We start from the raw sequence: 16,647 nt of genomic DNA, 5'->3' as shown, positions 1-16,647 counted from the left end.
TATGCGCTCCCACTCACAGCGCTCGACGACCGGAAGTTTTCGACGGATGTGATGTCGCCGTCGAGACCTTCCAGGCAAAGTTCATCTGATGGAGTCGCATGTACGTTCGTGTCAGCAGCATATGCAAGCCACGACACTCCGTACGCAATTCTCCGGAGAAAGCCCGGTCCTTCCCCTGAGATTCTGCATGCTATTGAACAGTGCAGTGAATGCCGTTGAAGCCACTAGGACGACGCGTGTTCGCCCTGTGGAGCGGCATGAAATCATCAAGCAAGTCGTGACTACCCAGTCTTGCGTGCACAGCAAGGTGTAACCGATGGGCAGAGCGGGAGTAATGTACACATGGCGTGAGTGCCGCGCTCAGAATACCTTCATCCCGATAAATGCTAGAGGATGGCGATGGCGACGAAGCTGTGAGAAGCTTTGTGGTCGCGTCCGAGAGGTACACCGGCCACAAGTCGATGCAATGGCGGACAGATTGCGTGACCACTGCTACTGCTACGCTTCGTGAAACACCGACTGCGAGAGCTTCCAAGAGCATCAGCTGAAGGTCGTCGCGGCCTCCTCGTAGACGAAGATGGGTGAGGAAGCGATATACTCCTTCGCGGTCAGAGGACGAGGCGAGATCCTGCTATTCTGGTGGGTTCCATCGATGTTTGGTTTGCAAGCCGACCGTTGAAGAAGTCCTCTGAAAGATGGTTATATACAGACCGTTATTCCCCTCCAACCTGGTAACACCACCGCCGAGGTGTGCGATGCATTCAGAACCCAGATCCTCTTGCTCTCCAACCCTAAAAGGACACATTGCAGCCTGGTTCCGCAGTCTTGCGCCATAACGCTATCAAATCCCTCCCGCATGGTTGAAACATCGTCCACCTACACAACAGCTGATAGCCTCGTCATCGGAACTCCATCGCCGGCATGCAACCTCTGTCCTCGACATGCTTGAGTTCAAGCTGTTGATACTTTTCGCTTTTAGCGTGGAAATATATCCCGCTCACAGACCCCGAAGCCTGGTTAAAGCAGATGTAGTAGAAGCCCTCGAAACTCGCGCCCGTGATCGTTTTGACCCGATGGTCAGGTACGAGGAAGTATTCTTTCCAGCGCATAAATAGGTGCTCCCTCTGCTGATAATTCTTCAGAGTGAAATTTGGACTTTTGGCAGACTTTGCGAGCGGCCGCCATGCTGGAAATCGTGCCCAGTGCTGTAAGTCGACCTTCTCGCTGCTGCCCCAGGACGTGTGGGTGGTCTTGAAGAGGTATTTTGGGCCAATGATCTCGCCTTCGAAGAAAGTCGTGAGTGTCGGGTGGTCGTCAGTCAGGCCTGGAAATGTGTCAGCACCCAAGGACCGTCTTCTATGATAGTCCATACTCTTACCTTGTATCCGTAGATAGCCACACAAGAACGACTCGGCTAAGTCCACGTCCTTGATCTCGACTTGCACATCGTAGACCTGTCGGTCAGACTGTTGCGTTCCTCGGAATTTGCTCCCTGGACGGAGAAATGACGTGGTCGAACTCGGCGATGTTTGCTGTAGTAGAGTTGTCAGCCCGATGCATCTTCTCACACGCTTCTAGCATTGCGCCTTACCCTGTTTTGGTCCAACTCTGGAAAGCGCAGATATTGCGGTGGAGGTGTCGCAGGCGATATGGCTGCTGTTGACATAGATTGTGCCAGTTTGGTATCGCTGTCGCTAGGCACATCTGGCGATCCCACGGTTGGACTCGGTGGTTCCACCAGTATGCCAGCATCTTCTATGTGCTCTCCCTTGGGAGGCCTGTGTTCTGTTTCCATCACGTCGTGTGTGCCGGAGGTAGCGTCGCGACCTGGCATTGGTTCCGATGCCGCGAAGTCTGAGCCATGGTCATGGATCGTTGTGTGATCGTCGAGCGATGCGGGATGAGGCGTGTCGACTCGTTCTATTGGTCCATCGCGAGGCGCACGAGGCTCTCTTTGTTCTTCAGGTGGACAGCTCATGAAGCCATTCTGCGAGGACGGGGTGGCATCTACGATCTCGGTGGGCTGGATTGTGTCTTCACTGGGAGTCGGCATCTTCAGGCACTCGCGTGACGTTGCGGCAGTGGGTCGATTAGGGCTCGGCGGTTTATGAAGGCATTACAAATCGCGGCGATGTCAAGAATGGAAGAGACACAGTATCGCGCCTGCACGACAAAAGGTGGAAGTTTTCAGTTGCGACAGCTGTATGTGCAGTTCAGCGCTGATGGTTGTTTGGATGACGTTCTTTGGAGAGAGGTCTGACGGGTCTTCTGGCGTTGGACGATCGTGAACCCCAGCTTTCACGCGGCCCTGCCGCTCGCCCTATGCCCCATTCGTCTTTCGACCTTGGCATGTCATGCGGTCCTTGACTTCTCTCTGGAAAGTGCTAATGTCTTCCTGGCTATACGTGGTCTTCGTGGTGGTGGCATAACAGATCGTGTGTCGTCCTTGGTGCTTCAGTCGTGTCAATCTGTAGGCCTGCGGTGATCTGTCCTCCCAGGCCTCAGATGGGCTTGATCTGGTCAAAGTTAGCATCGAAAGGAGGGACTCATGCTAGCGTAGCTGACCTTGAAGTGGAGTGATATCAGAGAGAACACAAGCGCCTTGAGGTCTTGCACAAGGTAGTAGAAGACGCGCAGGCCTTCTGGATCCTCGGACTCGTTCACATCCACCAATGATCCTATCTTGGCAGTCTCGAACGAGATGTGCTCGCCTCCCAGCCGAATCTCGAGCTCCTGTCGACCGTCCTTGTTCTTCTGTGGCCACTTAGTGTCGTCTTCCCTGTATGATGTTAGTGCTGACATTCCTCTCAGGTCTGTGGTGAAGATGCCCACTTCATGATTTCGCTGTCCTTGATGATGCGCTTGATCTCCTTGACCATGAGCGAGCTGACGCACACTACGCATGTCTGTTAGCATGCTAGCATTCGTACACTGATCCAAAGTGAGGACGACGTACTCTCTTTCCTGATCAGGGAGTCGTTCCTGTAGTTCGAGTTGTTGGCATAGCGGGCTATCGCTTGGCTGCCATCGCCCACCACTCTAAAGTCGAATTCTGCACAGCGTGAGCTTTCACTCGAGAGACACCTGGGCGAAGCATTGGTTTACCGAGGAACTCGTGTCCGAACCTTCCTGAGTGACCAGAGCTGTGATATGGGTCAGTGTCGAGCACATTCTCCATGTGAAGCAGAAAGTGAAGCAGAAATGGCACGTAGTATCGGCGCCGTTCTTCTTCGCGGGAGACTCACTAGTATCTCAAGTAAAAGGGTTCCGCGGTTCCTGACATGGCGGCGATCGTGTTTGGAGCCAGCGTGTTGTTTGGCAAGAAGTGGCTTGCGAAGAGAGATGTTTTGTGGTAGCGGGGAGGCCAAATATCGCCAAGACCCCTGCTCGTCGACCCTTCCTGCTGGTGTAGAGAGACAGCTGGCTGCTGGAGACACGGCCACGAACAACCACGGCTCAGTCCGTTTCTCATGTCACTGCTTTCCACGACCAATCTCCGCCCAATCCCTCTGCCATAATCGCCGCTCCTGGCTTCACCTCGAACAGACCGACATCCAACACAGCCCCACGTGTCGGGAGCGGGAAGGGTTGTCGAGATCGGCGGCGCATCAATAAAGTGCCAACACCGCCAGTGAGCAATTGCTCCTGACGAGCACACGCCTGCGCCCTCACACGACACGACACGACACGCACACGCACACGCACACGCACACGCACACGCACACGCACACGCACACGCACACGCACACGCACACATCCGCTCAGCATGGCGACTTTCCTCGAGCAGTCGTACAGCTTGGTACATCAGGACAACGCAGCAGACCAGCCGTCATTGCAGGACCTGCGGACACAGCTGGAGAAGGGCAACGATGAGACGAAGCAGGAGACGATGAAGCGCATTTTGACCGTCATGCTCAACGGCGACCCAATGCCTAATCTCCTCATGCACATCATCCGATTCGTGATGCCCTCGAAGAGCAAGGCTCTCAAGAAGCTGCTGTACCTGTACTACGAAATCTGCCCCAAGCTGGACGCCAGTGGAAAACTCAAGCAGGAAATGATTCTGGTGTGCAACGGCATTCGAATGGATCTCCAGCACCCCAACGAGTACATCAGGGGAAACACGCTGCGCTTCCTCTGCAAGCTGCGCGAACCTGAACTCATAGAACCTCTGCTCGCCCCCGCACGGCAATGTCTCGAGCATCGACACTCATATGTCCGCAAGAATGCCGTCTTCGCCATTGCCTCGATCTTCCAGCATTCCGAGGCCCTGATGCCCGATGCTCCCGAACTAATCCAGACCTTCCTCGAATCCGAGAGCGACAACACGTGTAAGCGAAACGCATTTGCTGCACTGTTGAGCATAAGTCATGAGAAGGCGTTGGAGTATCTGAGCGGGGTATTTGAGGGTATCCCAAATGCGAGTGAATTGCTTCAGCTGGTAGAGCTCGAGTTTATTCGGAAAGATGCTGTGCAGAACCAAGGAAACAAGGCGAGATATCTGCGACTGATCTTCGATCTCCTCGAAGCGAAGGACTCTACAGTCGTGTACGAGGCAGCATCCTCATTGACCGCCTTGACCAACAACCCGGTTGCAGTGAAAGCAGCTGCTGGCAAGTTTATTGAGCTGGCAATCAAGGAGTCGGACAACAACGTGAAGCTCATCGTTCTAGAAAAGGTCAACACATTACGAAAGTCAAACGAGGGCATTCTGGACGACCTGACCATGGAGATCCTCCGCGTACTCTCGAGCCCAGACCTGGACGTGCGAAAGAAAGCCCTTGAGCTTGCCATGGACATGGTGTCGAGCAAGAACGTCGAGGAAGTCGTGATGCTGCTCAAGAAGGAGCTGGCGAAGACCGTTGATGAGCAATACGAGAAGAACAACGAGTACAGATCCCTCCTGATCCACTCGATACATCAATGCGCTATCAAGTTCTCCGAGATCGCACAGAGCGTGGTTGGTTTGCTCATGGACTTCATATCTGACTTCAACAATGCCTCTGCCGTGGATGTCATCTCCTTCGTGAAGGAGGTCGTAGAACGCTTTCCCAAGATGCGAAGCTCAATCGTGGAGAGGCTCGTCACAACGCTTTCCGAGGTTCGCGCCGGCAAGGTGTATCGAGGCAGTCTCTGGATCATTGGCGAATACTCCCTCGAGCAGAACGACATCAAAGAAGCATGGAAGCGAATCAGGGCCAGTCTGGGTGAGATCCCGATCGTTGCCTCAGAAGCCCGACTTCTGGAAGAGCAGCCAGATGGCGAACCGGAGCTGAATGAACAAGTCAACGGGCACGCGAAGCCAGCTGCGCCGACAGGTTCACGTAAAGTCCTAGCAGATGGCACGTATGCCACTGAAAGCGCACTAACCAGCCAAGCGTCAGCAAAAGCGAAGCTCGATGCTGTCAAGGCTGCGCAGAAGCCACCACTCCGTCAGCTCATTCTTGACGGAGACTACTTCCTGGCCACTGTTCTCTCCTCAACACTCACAAAGTTGGTCATGCGCTTCTCTGAAATCTCCAGCGATGCCGCGCGTACAAACGCTCTGCGTGCAGAAGCAATGCTCATCATGATTTCCATTATTAGGGCAGGACAGTCGCAATTTGTGAAGGCACCAATCGATGAAGACTCTGTCGACCGACTCATGTCCTGCGTGCGTTCATTGGCCGAGTTCGCACAGAAGAAGGATCTTGAGACTGCTTTCCTGGACGACACGAGAAAGGCGTTCCGAGATATGGTTCAGGTGGAAGAGAAGAAGCGCGCAGAAAAGGATGCTGTACTGAAGGCGCAGAGCGCGATTCAGGTCGACGATGTTGTATCGATACGACAGCTCAGCAAGAAGACTACCGATGGCGCCGACGAGGCTGAGGTTGATCTGGAGAAGGCGACCGGCGGCGATGCCACCACGGAAGATCTGACATCGAAGCTGAGCCGTGTAGTGCAGCTCACTGGTTTCTCAGACCCGGTCTATGCCGAAGCGTACGTGCAGGTCCACCAATTCGATATCATCTTGGATGTTTTGCTGGTCAACCAGACTCGGGATACACTGCAAAACCTGTCTGTCGAATTTGCCACGCTGGGTGATCTCAAGGTAGTCGAGAGGCCTACAACACAAAATCTTCCTGGACTGGACTTCTTGAACGTACAAGCGACGATCAAGGTCTCATCTACCGATACTGGAGTCATCTTCGGAAACGTTGTCTACGATGGGCCTTCCGCAACTGACTCCAATGTGGTCATCCTGAATGATGTGCATGTTGACATTATGGATTACATACAGCCCGCACAATGCACAGAGACTCAATTCCGCACGATGTGGACCGAATTTGAGTGGGAGAACAAGGTGAACATCAACACCAAGATGCCAGAAGGCAAGGGTCTTCGTGACTTCCTGCAGCGGTTGATGAAGGTCACTAACATGAGCTGCCTAACGCCAGAGGCCAGTCTGGAGGGCGAGTGCCAGTTCTTGAGTGCTAATCTTTATGCGAGAAGTGTTTTCGGCAAGTTGATCCCGCATACCGTGGGCCATAAAACCATACTGACTTGTCTCTAGGCGAGGATGCGTTAGCAAACCTCAGTGTTGAGAAGGAAGGCGAGCATGGACCGGTGACTGGATTCATGCGTATACGCAGCAGGTCTCAAGGTTTAGCCCTTAGTCTGGGCTCACTCAAGGGTCTCAGTAAGATTGGAGAGTTGGCTGTGTGAGATCACAGGGAAGTGGAAATGATATAGATCACGTTTGAGGATAATCACCCGATGCATGGCGTCTGGCGACGTGGGCGTGAAGAAAGGCGAGGCTCCGGGGAATGAATACAGTCAATGCCAGTCGCAATTACTGGTTGTCCAGCGGCCTCGACATTTGCGATGTTGTGCATCTGCTACCGGTCGATCAGGCCGAAGCCCAGCTCCGTGCTTATGCACACGTACCAATTGAACGCAAGCACTTCCGCTTAGTAGAATCTCCACAGACAGTGGGCAACGTCGAATCGCTCATTCATACCACCTGAAAAACTCGCACTGTCACTGCGGCGTTCTCACCCGCGAGTTTGTGTTCTTCCTCCAGAATGGCTCATGTTGATGCCTGACAAGTTGGTGCCTGACTCGCAACCTCAATCTTTGACGCCACGCTTCACTTTAGCATATCTTTGCGACAACACAACATCCCATCAAAATGGCTGGACCACCGAAAAAGAAGCAAAGGCGTGAGGATCGACAGGAAGGAGAGCTGCCTCGCAAGAAGTTGTATCGCCAACGCGCACATGCCAACCCATTCTCCGACCATGACTTGACCTAGTGAGTGCCGTTAGACATGTGATATCTTGACCGCAGGAGCCCCGCTAACACTTGCCACAGCCCAGAATTGCCTGCCGCAATGGACTGGAGCCAGTACTACCCGGCATACGCCACCAAGGAGGACGACAGCACACTCACCATCTCAAACGGCAAGGACGACAGCACAACCCACCGTACCACCACCACAACGATATCCCAACCCGTCACAGTCGCCGACATAGGCTGCGGCTTCGGCGGCCTCCTCTTCGCCCTCGCCCCAAAACTCCCCAACGACCTCATTCTAGGCCTCGAAATCCGCACCTCAGTAACAGAATTCGTGCAAGAAAAAGTCAAAGCCCTCCGCCTCCAACACACCGCCAAAACCCCCACCACGGCTGAAGCTGAAGCACACTCACACCCATTCCAAAACGTCTCCTGCCTGCGCGCAAACACGATGAAATTCCTCCCCAACTTCTTCACCAAGGCCCAACTCTCGAGAATCTTCCTCTGCTTCCCGGACCCGCACTTCAAGGCACGGAAACACAAGGCGCGGATTGTGAGCACAATGTTGTGTTCCGAGTATGCGTTTGTGCTGCAGCCGGGGGGCAAAGTGTATACGATTACGGATGTGGAGGCGTTGCATCAGTGGATGGTGGAGCATTTGGCGGCGCATCCGAGTTTTGAGAGAGTTGGGGAGGAAGAGGTTGAGGGGGATGAGTGTGTGGAAACGATGAAGACGGAGACGGAGGAGGGGAAGAAGGTGACGAGGAATGGTGGGAACAAGTTTGTTGCGGTGTTTAGAAGGCTGCAGGATCCGCCTTGGCCGTGATGGTCATCGTTCAGACAGTCAGCTATGAGATTTAGAGAGGTAAGGAATGGGGAACAGAGTGGTACGTTGGTTGGTTTGTCAATTATCATATACGTTGCCTTCCTCATGATCAGCCTTCATGCTGTCTGTCCAGCTTTTGAGAACGTGTACGCTTCGCATTATGCATTACGAGCTGATGTGCATATCGCCACCCTTGGCCGTAGCTCGACACACTATATAGTACAGATCTGCTGCAAACATTTCGCCAAAAAAAGAAAGAAGAGTCATTAGCCATATCTCTCGTCCCTGCCCGCCCGCCACACAACTCCATAGATCTCGGTGGTGAATAGTGCGCATTGCGTTCGCCCGTGACCGGGATGCCATCATTGTTCGTGTCCAGTAACGCTGTGCTTGCCTGGGCCGTGACCAAATAAAACATTAAGATCAAGACGGTGCGCCCACTTTTCAGGACGCACGTCATACTCCATATTACTCCTGTGGCGCGAAGTCGCCAATCGCTTGAGAAAATTTCGAACAAATATCGCCGTGTGCCATCAGCAGGAAGACGCGCTTGCAGGACTGCTCGAGGCAGTCTTGTCGATGGAACCCTTTTTCGCCCGGTCCTTTCCAAAGTGCTCGGGTCCTTGGTTCGCGAATGTGTAATTCTTCGGTCCGTCCGACTGAGGCTTTCTAGGAGTTGCAGATCGCTTTATATCCTGTGGCGGGCTGTACTCGTGCACAAAAAATTCCGACGCTGGTTGGGAAGGCGCTTTCGGCATCTGTGCGGTGACCGCCATACCCGCAGGCATTCCAGGTGCAGCCATGAAGTTATACTGACCCCCCTGCGGTGACGTCTGCATCTGCGGAGGTGGGCCTTGTTGAGAGGGATGTTGTACAAACTGCATCTGTGGCATTTGTGGTGGGAAGCCCATTGTCAAAGTGCCTTGAGCATTGACAATAGGCACCCCATTCGCGAATTGCATCGGCATCGCCATTGGCATTGCTGACTGCGTTTCGGATGCTGATGCGGCGAAATGCTGCGCTGGTGCAAACGATGCAGGCGGTCCCGCGAGTTGCTGCTCAGGTACAGAAACGTTCATAAACTGCTGTGGTGGGTGTTGTGTTTGATACCCTTGTTGGTAAGGATGTCCGTAAGTATTATGTTGTGGGGCCATAAACACACTAGAGGGAAACGTTTGTTGAGCGGCAGGGGCCGACTGTGGTGGTGTGTGCTCGATGATCGCATTGCCGCCGACTCGACACTGGTTGAACGGTTGGAATTGTTGTCCATGGTGGTGAAACATAGGCGTTTGCGGTGGTGAAGAAACATTTTGACCTGAAGCATTCGCGGATGGCATGCTGCTTAAGCCATGCTCGGCATCGGTCTCGCTGATGCTTGCTTGACGGCTGCTGTACTGACCAGAGGACGACTGCCACGGAGGAAATGTCGGTCGGTTAGGCAGTTCGCTGGGCGATAAGGGCGTTGGAGGCGCTAGATTCCCAGTCGAAGATGTCGAGGCATGGCGAGCAGCTTTTGGCGAGTTCATAGAATCCCCAAAGGTGAAGGCGAGAGGAGAGCGTTGTGCAGAGCCCGGCGTAGATTTCATCACCCGACCTTGAGAGACGCCACCATGGAGAACATTGCTGGACCGAATACGGCGCAGTTGCTGGCCAGAAGCTGTCAGATTTTGGGCTGCTGGGTGGCTCGGTGATATAGGCGGTGCAACACCACCATACGACTGGCTTCGAAGAGATGTGATTCCAAGCTGCTGTGGACGTGGCCTCTGGCGCCTGGCTGCAATACTCCCTGAATGATCGCTGGGTGGTGCGGGTGACTTGAACGTGGCAGTCTGTGAAGGCTGCGGTGTCTGGAGTGCGAAGCTGCTCATCTGCTGGGCAAGCATCGTACCGTTCTGTGAATCTCTCCGGACAAATGCTTCGTCGGATGGCCAGGCCAACGGCTGCTCTGTCGGAACCTGGCTCTGTCCTTGAGCATGAGCGTGTGTCTGCTGTTGTTGACGCTGTGCTGAGGCCTCGCGGAATTGTTGCTGCAAGGCATTCGGGTCGACGGGCACCGACTGCCCTGGCTGCCACTGTGACGAGGTGTCCATAGGCTGAGATGCTGGAACAGCCATCTGATGGAGTGAGTGATCATGATTTTGTGAGAGCGAGACTGATGAGCTGCGGCTGTCTCCCCACTCGGAAGACGTTGCTGAGAGATTGGCCTGGTCTTGCATGGCGGCAGATGAGGGGAACATGGAGTGTTCCGAGATTGTGGATGGCACGCTTGAATCATTGCTCGACAGTGGCGTCCCCAGCGGTGCTGGAAACGCGAAGGCATCTTGCTGTTGGAAATCGTCTGGCGACTTGTCCGGGAACGCCTGCCCGAACGCGTCGAAGCCGCCCGAAAATCCATGTGTAAGATTGTCAAAATGTCCCGAGGAGTGCATCATCTCGCCGTTCTGTGCCAACGCGTCGAATTGTTCCTGAGTCAGTGTCCTCCGGTTCATCTCCTGCGGGCTGTCGAACATGTCGGCAGCTGTCTGTCGTTGCACCGCGGTGCCGCTGAAGTGATGATGAGCGCCAGGGCCATTGGCGAAGGGCAATGCCTGTGTAGACTGATCCTGAGACTGCTGTGTCTGCCCTGCTGGCATATCGATCGGCATTTGGTCGTCGGCAGCGAATTGCTGCATCATTGCATAGTAGTCGGCGGATGGTTGGAAGACGGGCGACGTCTCGGTGTTGGAGGCGGAGTTGTAGCTGAGGTTGCCGATTTGCTGCTGCTGCTGCTGTTGTTGTTGCGCGTATATGCCGAACGCGCCCAACTGCTTTTTTGCATCTTGCTTCGACTTCGCGCGGCGATTTTGGAACCAGTTCTGGAGGGACGACTCAGCACCGCTACATGGTTCATGGTGAGCGTGGTGGTATAACTTACATTGACCTTATCCAAGGAAACATTGAGAGACTCGGCGAAGCCCTTCTTGGTGTTGGTGTTGGGCTTGTTCTGCTTCTGGTAGTGCGATTCGAGGATGTCGTGCTGCTCCTTGGTCAGGCGCGGCTTGATGTCACAAGACATTTGCTGGGCCAGGCTGGCATTGGGGTTGTAGAAGCCCGGCTGTGTAGAAGGATCCGGTGGTATGCCGTGCTGACTCTGGAAGTGCGGATGTGGGTGGGAGTGGGAGTGGTGAGCGTCGATGTACTCGGCAGCAACGAAGGCCATGCTCAATGCCGATGCGGCAGGCGCGCTGCAACAACGAAGGGCGGTTGTGCGAGGGCTTTGGGCTTTGGGCGAGCGGTCCAGGTGGTTGCAAGGTCGGCGAACCTACGCTGCGTGCCGGGTGTTGACGTTGACGCTACCTCCCGTCAGCACCAATTCCGCGTTCCTGGCCGATCCTAGTCCCCAGTGCCCTGTGCTGCGCACTGCCAGGCACAGCTGTATGAGTCCTGGGCTGTTTCCCAAGAAAAGGTCGGGCGGCGAGCGCAGCGCCGGTCGGCAGGTAAGGCACCGGCGCGGTCTGCTCAGTGCCGCCAGCCAGCCAACTTTCGCAATCGTTCGTGTGTTGGTGCTCCGCTTCCTAGCAGCAAGAGCAGCAGCAGCAGCAGTAGCAGTAGCAGGCCTGGTCGCGGCAGCCTCGAGGTGCGGTGCGTGCGGTGCGTGCGGTGCGTGCGGTGCGTGCGGTGCGTGTGGTGCGTGCAGAGTGCGTCCAGGCTTCCCCGGCGTCCAGCGGCCTTCCCGGCTGATGATCCAAAAAGCGAGTGACTGCGGTCGGGCAGGGCGTTTCGACGCTATGATCGATAGTGCAGTGGAAGAGTGTATGCACCCGCGGATAGCTACATACAAAGAAGACGCGAACGAGGAATAACGAAGGTGAGGCGCAGTGGTAGCGGTGGACGGACGGCGGACTGCAGCGAGCGAGCGTGGGTTAGAGCGAGGTGAAGGAGGAGAAACGGAAACGGCTTGCGGCTGCTGTCGTCGCATCTTTCACGCTTCACCTTTCACCCCAGACGAAGGGAGACGAGAGGCTGCACCCGCCGACGCTGACTGGCTGCGAGCCTGGCCGCACTCTCTCACCAGCCAAACAGAACAGCCACAACTCGCGGCTGCTGTGATCCCTGCACTCTGCTGCAGCACGCCCAGCACCTCTAGCAGCGCACTACGCCTGCTGCCCGCGCGCTCTACGCCGGGCAGTACTGCTTCTACGCCGACAGCACCTCCCCCCTGCCCTGGCTAGCAGCTGCAGCGTCAGCGGATAGGAGCCACAGCGACTACCGTCCATTGGTCGTGGTGGGTGGACCGTGGAGGAGCTGCGGGCGCTCCTCCACTTTTGGCTTAAAATAGCCCGCTCTGCTGCAACTCGTGCGAGCGCTCTCCTGTCTGGTCTTGTCATTGATGATACTGTTTCGCCGCCGGAGCGCTCATGCTCCGCACAGCCTCATGCGTCGCAGCACATCTTCGCGCGCGAGTTGCCTTCGCTGACGAGCGTACCCTCAGCACCATCCCAGCGACACGACGGCGGAAGGAGATGCGCGATGGGGGAAATGGCACAGCTGCCCTGCGCTCAGCGCTAACTCGGCGCCAGTGATGAGCCTGTTTTCCGCACACGGCGGCTATCCAGAATTGGGGTTAAACACATCTCACGGCAGCAAGGTCCGCATCAATCAACGCGCTGCACCGCATCACCCACACCAGAACTGAACATTCAACATCGGCGACTATCGATGCTGGTGCGAAGCCGTCGTACGGCCCACGGGTCATCGTTATGCTTATTTGGAAGCCTTCTTCTTTCGTCTGCCCTCATCTAGATATTAATCTGCTTCGTAGCCCTGCCTGTGCCACCACCACATCAACCAGTGTGTCTCGTAAAGCGACGACATGACCCGCAGCTCCTTGCCCGCGGACGCCAACCTGGAACTCGCTTCCGAGTCGTGTTGACAGCGCAGCAGCAGTGAGCGCACATCCCGGCGACTCGCCGTCCACAGCATCGTCACGATTCACGACAAGCATCGACGCGTGGTGGCTTCGCGCTGCCACGCTGCCACGGCGGATAGGGGCAGCGCATAGAACAACAATTTCCACGCAGGTCCCGAAGAATTTACCTTCGCATGGCTTCCAATAGCACGCTCCAACTTCTCCCGACTCCCGACTGATGAGACTGAGCTTGTGGAGCAAGCCGTGAAGCTTCAAGCCGCGCAGCTCTGTCGCGACCTAGCGTGCCTAGCAGTTCTTAATCAATATCAGGGCGAACGTCTCACTAAACCGGTCCGATCAATTAGTTCGTTTTGTCTTGTCTACTCAGGTCCCGAAAGCACTCCTTCTAGCGATCGTCCGTGCCGCGCCTAAATGCTATCTTTACCCGAAACTCGACTTGCCGACTTGTTTGACGGCCACTCCGCGACACGCTGCTCAACAACAAATCTGCACGACCTGTGCTCCTCTGGGCGGCCTTCGTTCCTTGCAGGTGGATCCGCGCCTCGGGCGGTGACACAGTAGCACAATGCAGATTTGTATCACCACCATGATGGAGCAGGACGAAAATGGAACAGCAACAACGACATGCGTGGCAGAAACATGCGATCACATGGTTGCACACGAATTAGACATGCCCGTCGCTCCTCCTACTCGGAACCGATCGAGTCCCATTGCAGCAATCGCATGGCACGAGAAAGCCTGGTGTGACGCAAGTCGCGTTATCAAGACACCGCAAGGAGGGAGTTGTTGCTTGACTCGGCCTGCAGCACGTCCAGAGCCACCTCGCCGGTACTGTCGCCACGATCTGCTGCACAGCATGCTTGTTGTTACCTCGCGATGCATGACCTCGGTGCTGCGCGGCCACGCGGCATATCGAACGTCACCTTATGAGCGCATCTCCGTGTCACAGCATCGCTCATGAGCCCGTCGGTCAGTGAGCTTTGTACAGTAGGTTCCTGTCTTCTCGCCATGCAGCAGCATATCCGTTGACCGGGTCTGGATCAATTGACGCAACAAGCCGCCAGGTAACCCTTCTACAGCAGAGCACATCAATGTCCTATCCTTTGGCCTGCTATTTGAATCTCCAGCTGCAAGATATGACGTGCACAAACCTCGCGTCTGATAAACATGGTGAATAAAGCTTGCACCTCGTGCTATCAACACGACTTCCTCATTGGCTACTCACTCCATCTCAGTTCTGGTTGCTCAACGACCATGGGCCGTACGATACCAATCTTAGGTCGAAGCTTGGCCACATGTGCCAGAGCAGTATGTGCGCATGAGTTGCAACATCTGAGGAGCTGTCACTTTCACGCATTTAATACCGCAAACGCTGCGGTAGGTCCACGCAACACCAGCGTAGCCGCAATAGAAAACTCGCACATGGCAATGCAGGCAGCGTCACTATGTCAAACCAATTCAATTCTCGTGCGTCCGAAATGAAGCAGCAGCGGCGATATGAGCAAGACGTGCACATCCAGCAGGATTTGAGTGACTCCACGGATCATCTCGATAACCTCGAGAAGATGAGGATCGAAGACGAGCACGAAAAGAAGCACGGGTTCTTGAAAGGCAAAGCTTCTGCATTCTATCAGAAAGTCATCATGCCGGCATTTCCTGAAGCCATTACCGACATCAAGATTATGGGCGGGGTGGCTACTCTTGAGACTCGCGTAAAGCATGAGATCAACGACCCTAACCTATTTCCTGAGATCACCAAGATAGCGCAGGTCCGTCGTGGCATCGAGCTCTGTCCGGAGGAGCAAGCATTTCTCGCGAAACGAAAGCTCAACGCCAGAGACAACTTTGCACGATATCTTGGTCTGAACTCCGACGAAGTTCTCGCTGAAGATGTACCAATAGTAGCGTTTGGCGGCAGTGGAGGTGGTTTTCGTGCCATGATTGGAGCATTAGCTTATGCCGATGAGATGAAGAAAACTGGTCTCTGGGACTGCTTGGCTTACGTATCAGGGGTGTCTGGCTCTTGCTGGTCGATTGCAGCCTATTACACGTTTGGCAAGGTCAGCATGCAGGCTGTGATTGATCATTGCAAGAAGCGCTTTTCGCCATACCATCCACTGTCAGGAGACGCGATACGCACAATCTTGAGCGCTTCTGGTGGTGCAAGAGTGACCTTAGGACCATTAATACACAAGTCAAGAAGTGGTCTGCAGACTGTCGCTATGGACCTTTATTCTGTCTTCACGACCGGGTGGATCTTCTTCCAAGACGACCCAGTAAGACATCCAGGAGGCAGTGCTCACAAGGAGGTGACTGGCTATCAGAGATCTTGGTACAAGTACTCGAGTGCTAGACAGTACACAGATGATGGTAGTGAGCCGCTTCCACTGCTGACCGCAATCCGCCATGAAAGACCGTGGAAGGACTGGGAAGACCCAGAACATCCCTTCAAAGACGCAGATCATTCTCAAGGCGATCACGCCGAAGCTCCGGAAGCATGGTTCCAGTGGTTCGAGTTCAGCCCATACGAGATTGGTTGCGATGAGATCCAGGCATGGGTACCAACCTGGGCTTTCGGAAGGCCATTCGAAGAAGGCAAGTCGACTATGCAATTACCAGAACAATCTCTCGCGCTCCTACTTGGTCTCGCTACAAGCGCACCAGCTGGACCACTCACATCCTACATAGCCACTATCAGCCGCAATTTACCCTCAGGTTTCTTGGGCAACTCCATCCACAAGCTGGCACATGGCATCACCAAGCTATGGGGCAAGGAAGGGACGGAGGAGTTCCACAACCACCATCCGCTTCATGCGTGTAATGAGCACAATTTCATGTTCCACTACACACCAGAGAAAAATGGAGAAGGCAGGCCACCAGGCTTAGAGAACTCTCTGCGTATTCATCTGATAGACTCCGGCATGGACAATAATTGTCCAACATACGTGCTCCTGAATCCAAGCCGCGAAGTGGACGTCATAATCAACATGGATGCATCAAGTGATGTCCAGAAAGATACGTAAGTTCTGCCTCGCCCCTTTGGCGAATCAATGCTGAACAAGACGCAGCTTTCCCGAGAGAGTCGATCAAATCGGCAGCCGGCGAGGCATGAAATTCACCAAACGACACGATATCAAGCCTGGCGAAGACCCCAAAGACCCCGACCGCTTCAATGGCTTATACGCTCAACTATACGACGGCATCCCGTGTGAACGACCAAAGACTGTGGTTGACTCCTATGGCAGGAAAGTACTCAACCCACCTGCTCCGACGTACCGGAGGGAATGCGGGATGGTTTACATGCCGTTGTTACCCAACGAGAAAGCAGTAGCGGACTTTGATCCTTCAACTGCTAAATTTTCTGGCTCGTTTAATCTGGTTTGGACTCCTGAACAGGTAGATATGCTGGTCAAAGTGTGCAGGGCGAATTTTGACGATGGGCAAGGTGCTATCAAGGAAGCACTGCACGAAGCTTGGCAGAGGAAGAAGGCTGACCGTCAAGGTCGCTTGGATATGGAGCATGGCAAGGCCGATTCGGTGGTAAGGTAGGGCCAATCATTGTCGCCGATTGCCTTGCTGAAAATCTGTATAGATCTATCGCTGATCTTGTCTAATGTAGTATTTGATTCACCGCTGC

At 54.6% G+C, this 16,647-nt stretch overlaps 6 protein-coding genes across 6 annotated transcripts; 3 read left to right on the top strand and 3 right to left on the bottom strand.

Annotated features, from left to right (window-relative positions):
- Positions 1–899: 899 nt before the first annotated feature.
- On the bottom strand, positions 900–2,053 carry CLAFUR5_00740 (Glucose-induced degradation protein 4; the record flags this gene model as incomplete). Its single annotated transcript, XM_047899888.1, has 3 exons — positions 900–1,324; positions 1,379–1,532; positions 1,592–2,053. 3 exons carry the CDS (start codon positions 2,051–2,053, stop codon positions 900–902), a joined length of 1,041 nt encoding a protein of 346 aa, XP_047756048.1.
- Positions 2,054–2,501: 448 nt separating this feature from the next.
- Positions 2,502–3,283, bottom strand: CLAFUR5_00739 (uncharacterized protein; the record flags this gene model as incomplete). The annotated part of the gene is made up of 6 exons (XM_047899887.1): positions 2,502–2,516; positions 2,566–2,779; positions 2,833–2,896; positions 2,957–3,052; positions 3,106–3,143; positions 3,246–3,283. 6 exons carry the CDS (start codon positions 3,281–3,283, stop codon positions 2,502–2,504), a joined length of 465 nt encoding a protein of 154 aa, XP_047757189.1.
- Positions 3,284–3,766: 483 nt separating this feature from the next.
- On the top strand, positions 3,767–6,705 carry CLAFUR5_00738 (Coatomer subunit beta; the record flags this gene model as incomplete). Its single annotated transcript, XM_047899886.1, has 2 exons — positions 3,767–6,500; positions 6,554–6,705. The coding sequence occupies 2 exons, from the start codon at positions 3,767–3,769 to the stop codon at positions 6,703–6,705; spliced, it is 2,886 nt and encodes a 961-aa protein (XP_047757188.1).
- Positions 6,706–7,171: 466 nt separating this feature from the next.
- CLAFUR5_00737 (tRNA (guanine-N(7)-)-methyltransferase) lies at positions 7,172–8,101 on the top strand (the record flags this gene model as incomplete). The annotated part of the gene is made up of 2 exons (XM_047899885.1): positions 7,172–7,293; positions 7,354–8,101. 2 exons carry the CDS (start codon positions 7,172–7,174, stop codon positions 8,099–8,101), a joined length of 870 nt encoding a protein of 289 aa, XP_047757193.1.
- A 533-nt stretch (positions 8,102–8,634) lies between these two features.
- Positions 8,635–11,300, bottom strand: CLAFUR5_00736 (uncharacterized protein; the record flags this gene model as incomplete). The annotated part of the gene is made up of 2 exons (XM_047899884.1): positions 8,635–10,956; positions 11,016–11,300. The coding sequence occupies 2 exons, from the start codon at positions 11,298–11,300 to the stop codon at positions 8,635–8,637; spliced, it is 2,607 nt and encodes an 868-aa protein (XP_047757192.1).
- A 3,155-nt stretch (positions 11,301–14,455) lies between these two features.
- Positions 14,456–16,559, top strand: CLAFUR5_00735 (Cytosolic phospholipase A2 zeta; the record flags this gene model as incomplete). The annotated part of the gene is made up of 2 exons (XM_047899883.1): positions 14,456–16,029; positions 16,079–16,559. 2 exons carry the CDS (start codon positions 14,456–14,458, stop codon positions 16,557–16,559), a joined length of 2,055 nt encoding a protein of 684 aa, XP_047757191.1.
- Positions 16,560–16,647: the final 88 nt, after the last annotated feature.

The sequence above is a fragment of the Fulvia fulva genome, chromosome 1 (genome assembly GCF_020509005.1).
Source record: "Fulvia fulva chromosome 1, complete sequence".
NCBI lineage: Eukaryota > Fungi > Ascomycota > Dothideomycetes > Mycosphaerellales > Mycosphaerellaceae > Fulvia > Fulvia fulva.
The sequence above is the reverse complement of the archived record's forward strand: the minus strand, read 5'-3'. Positions and strand labels throughout refer to the sequence as shown.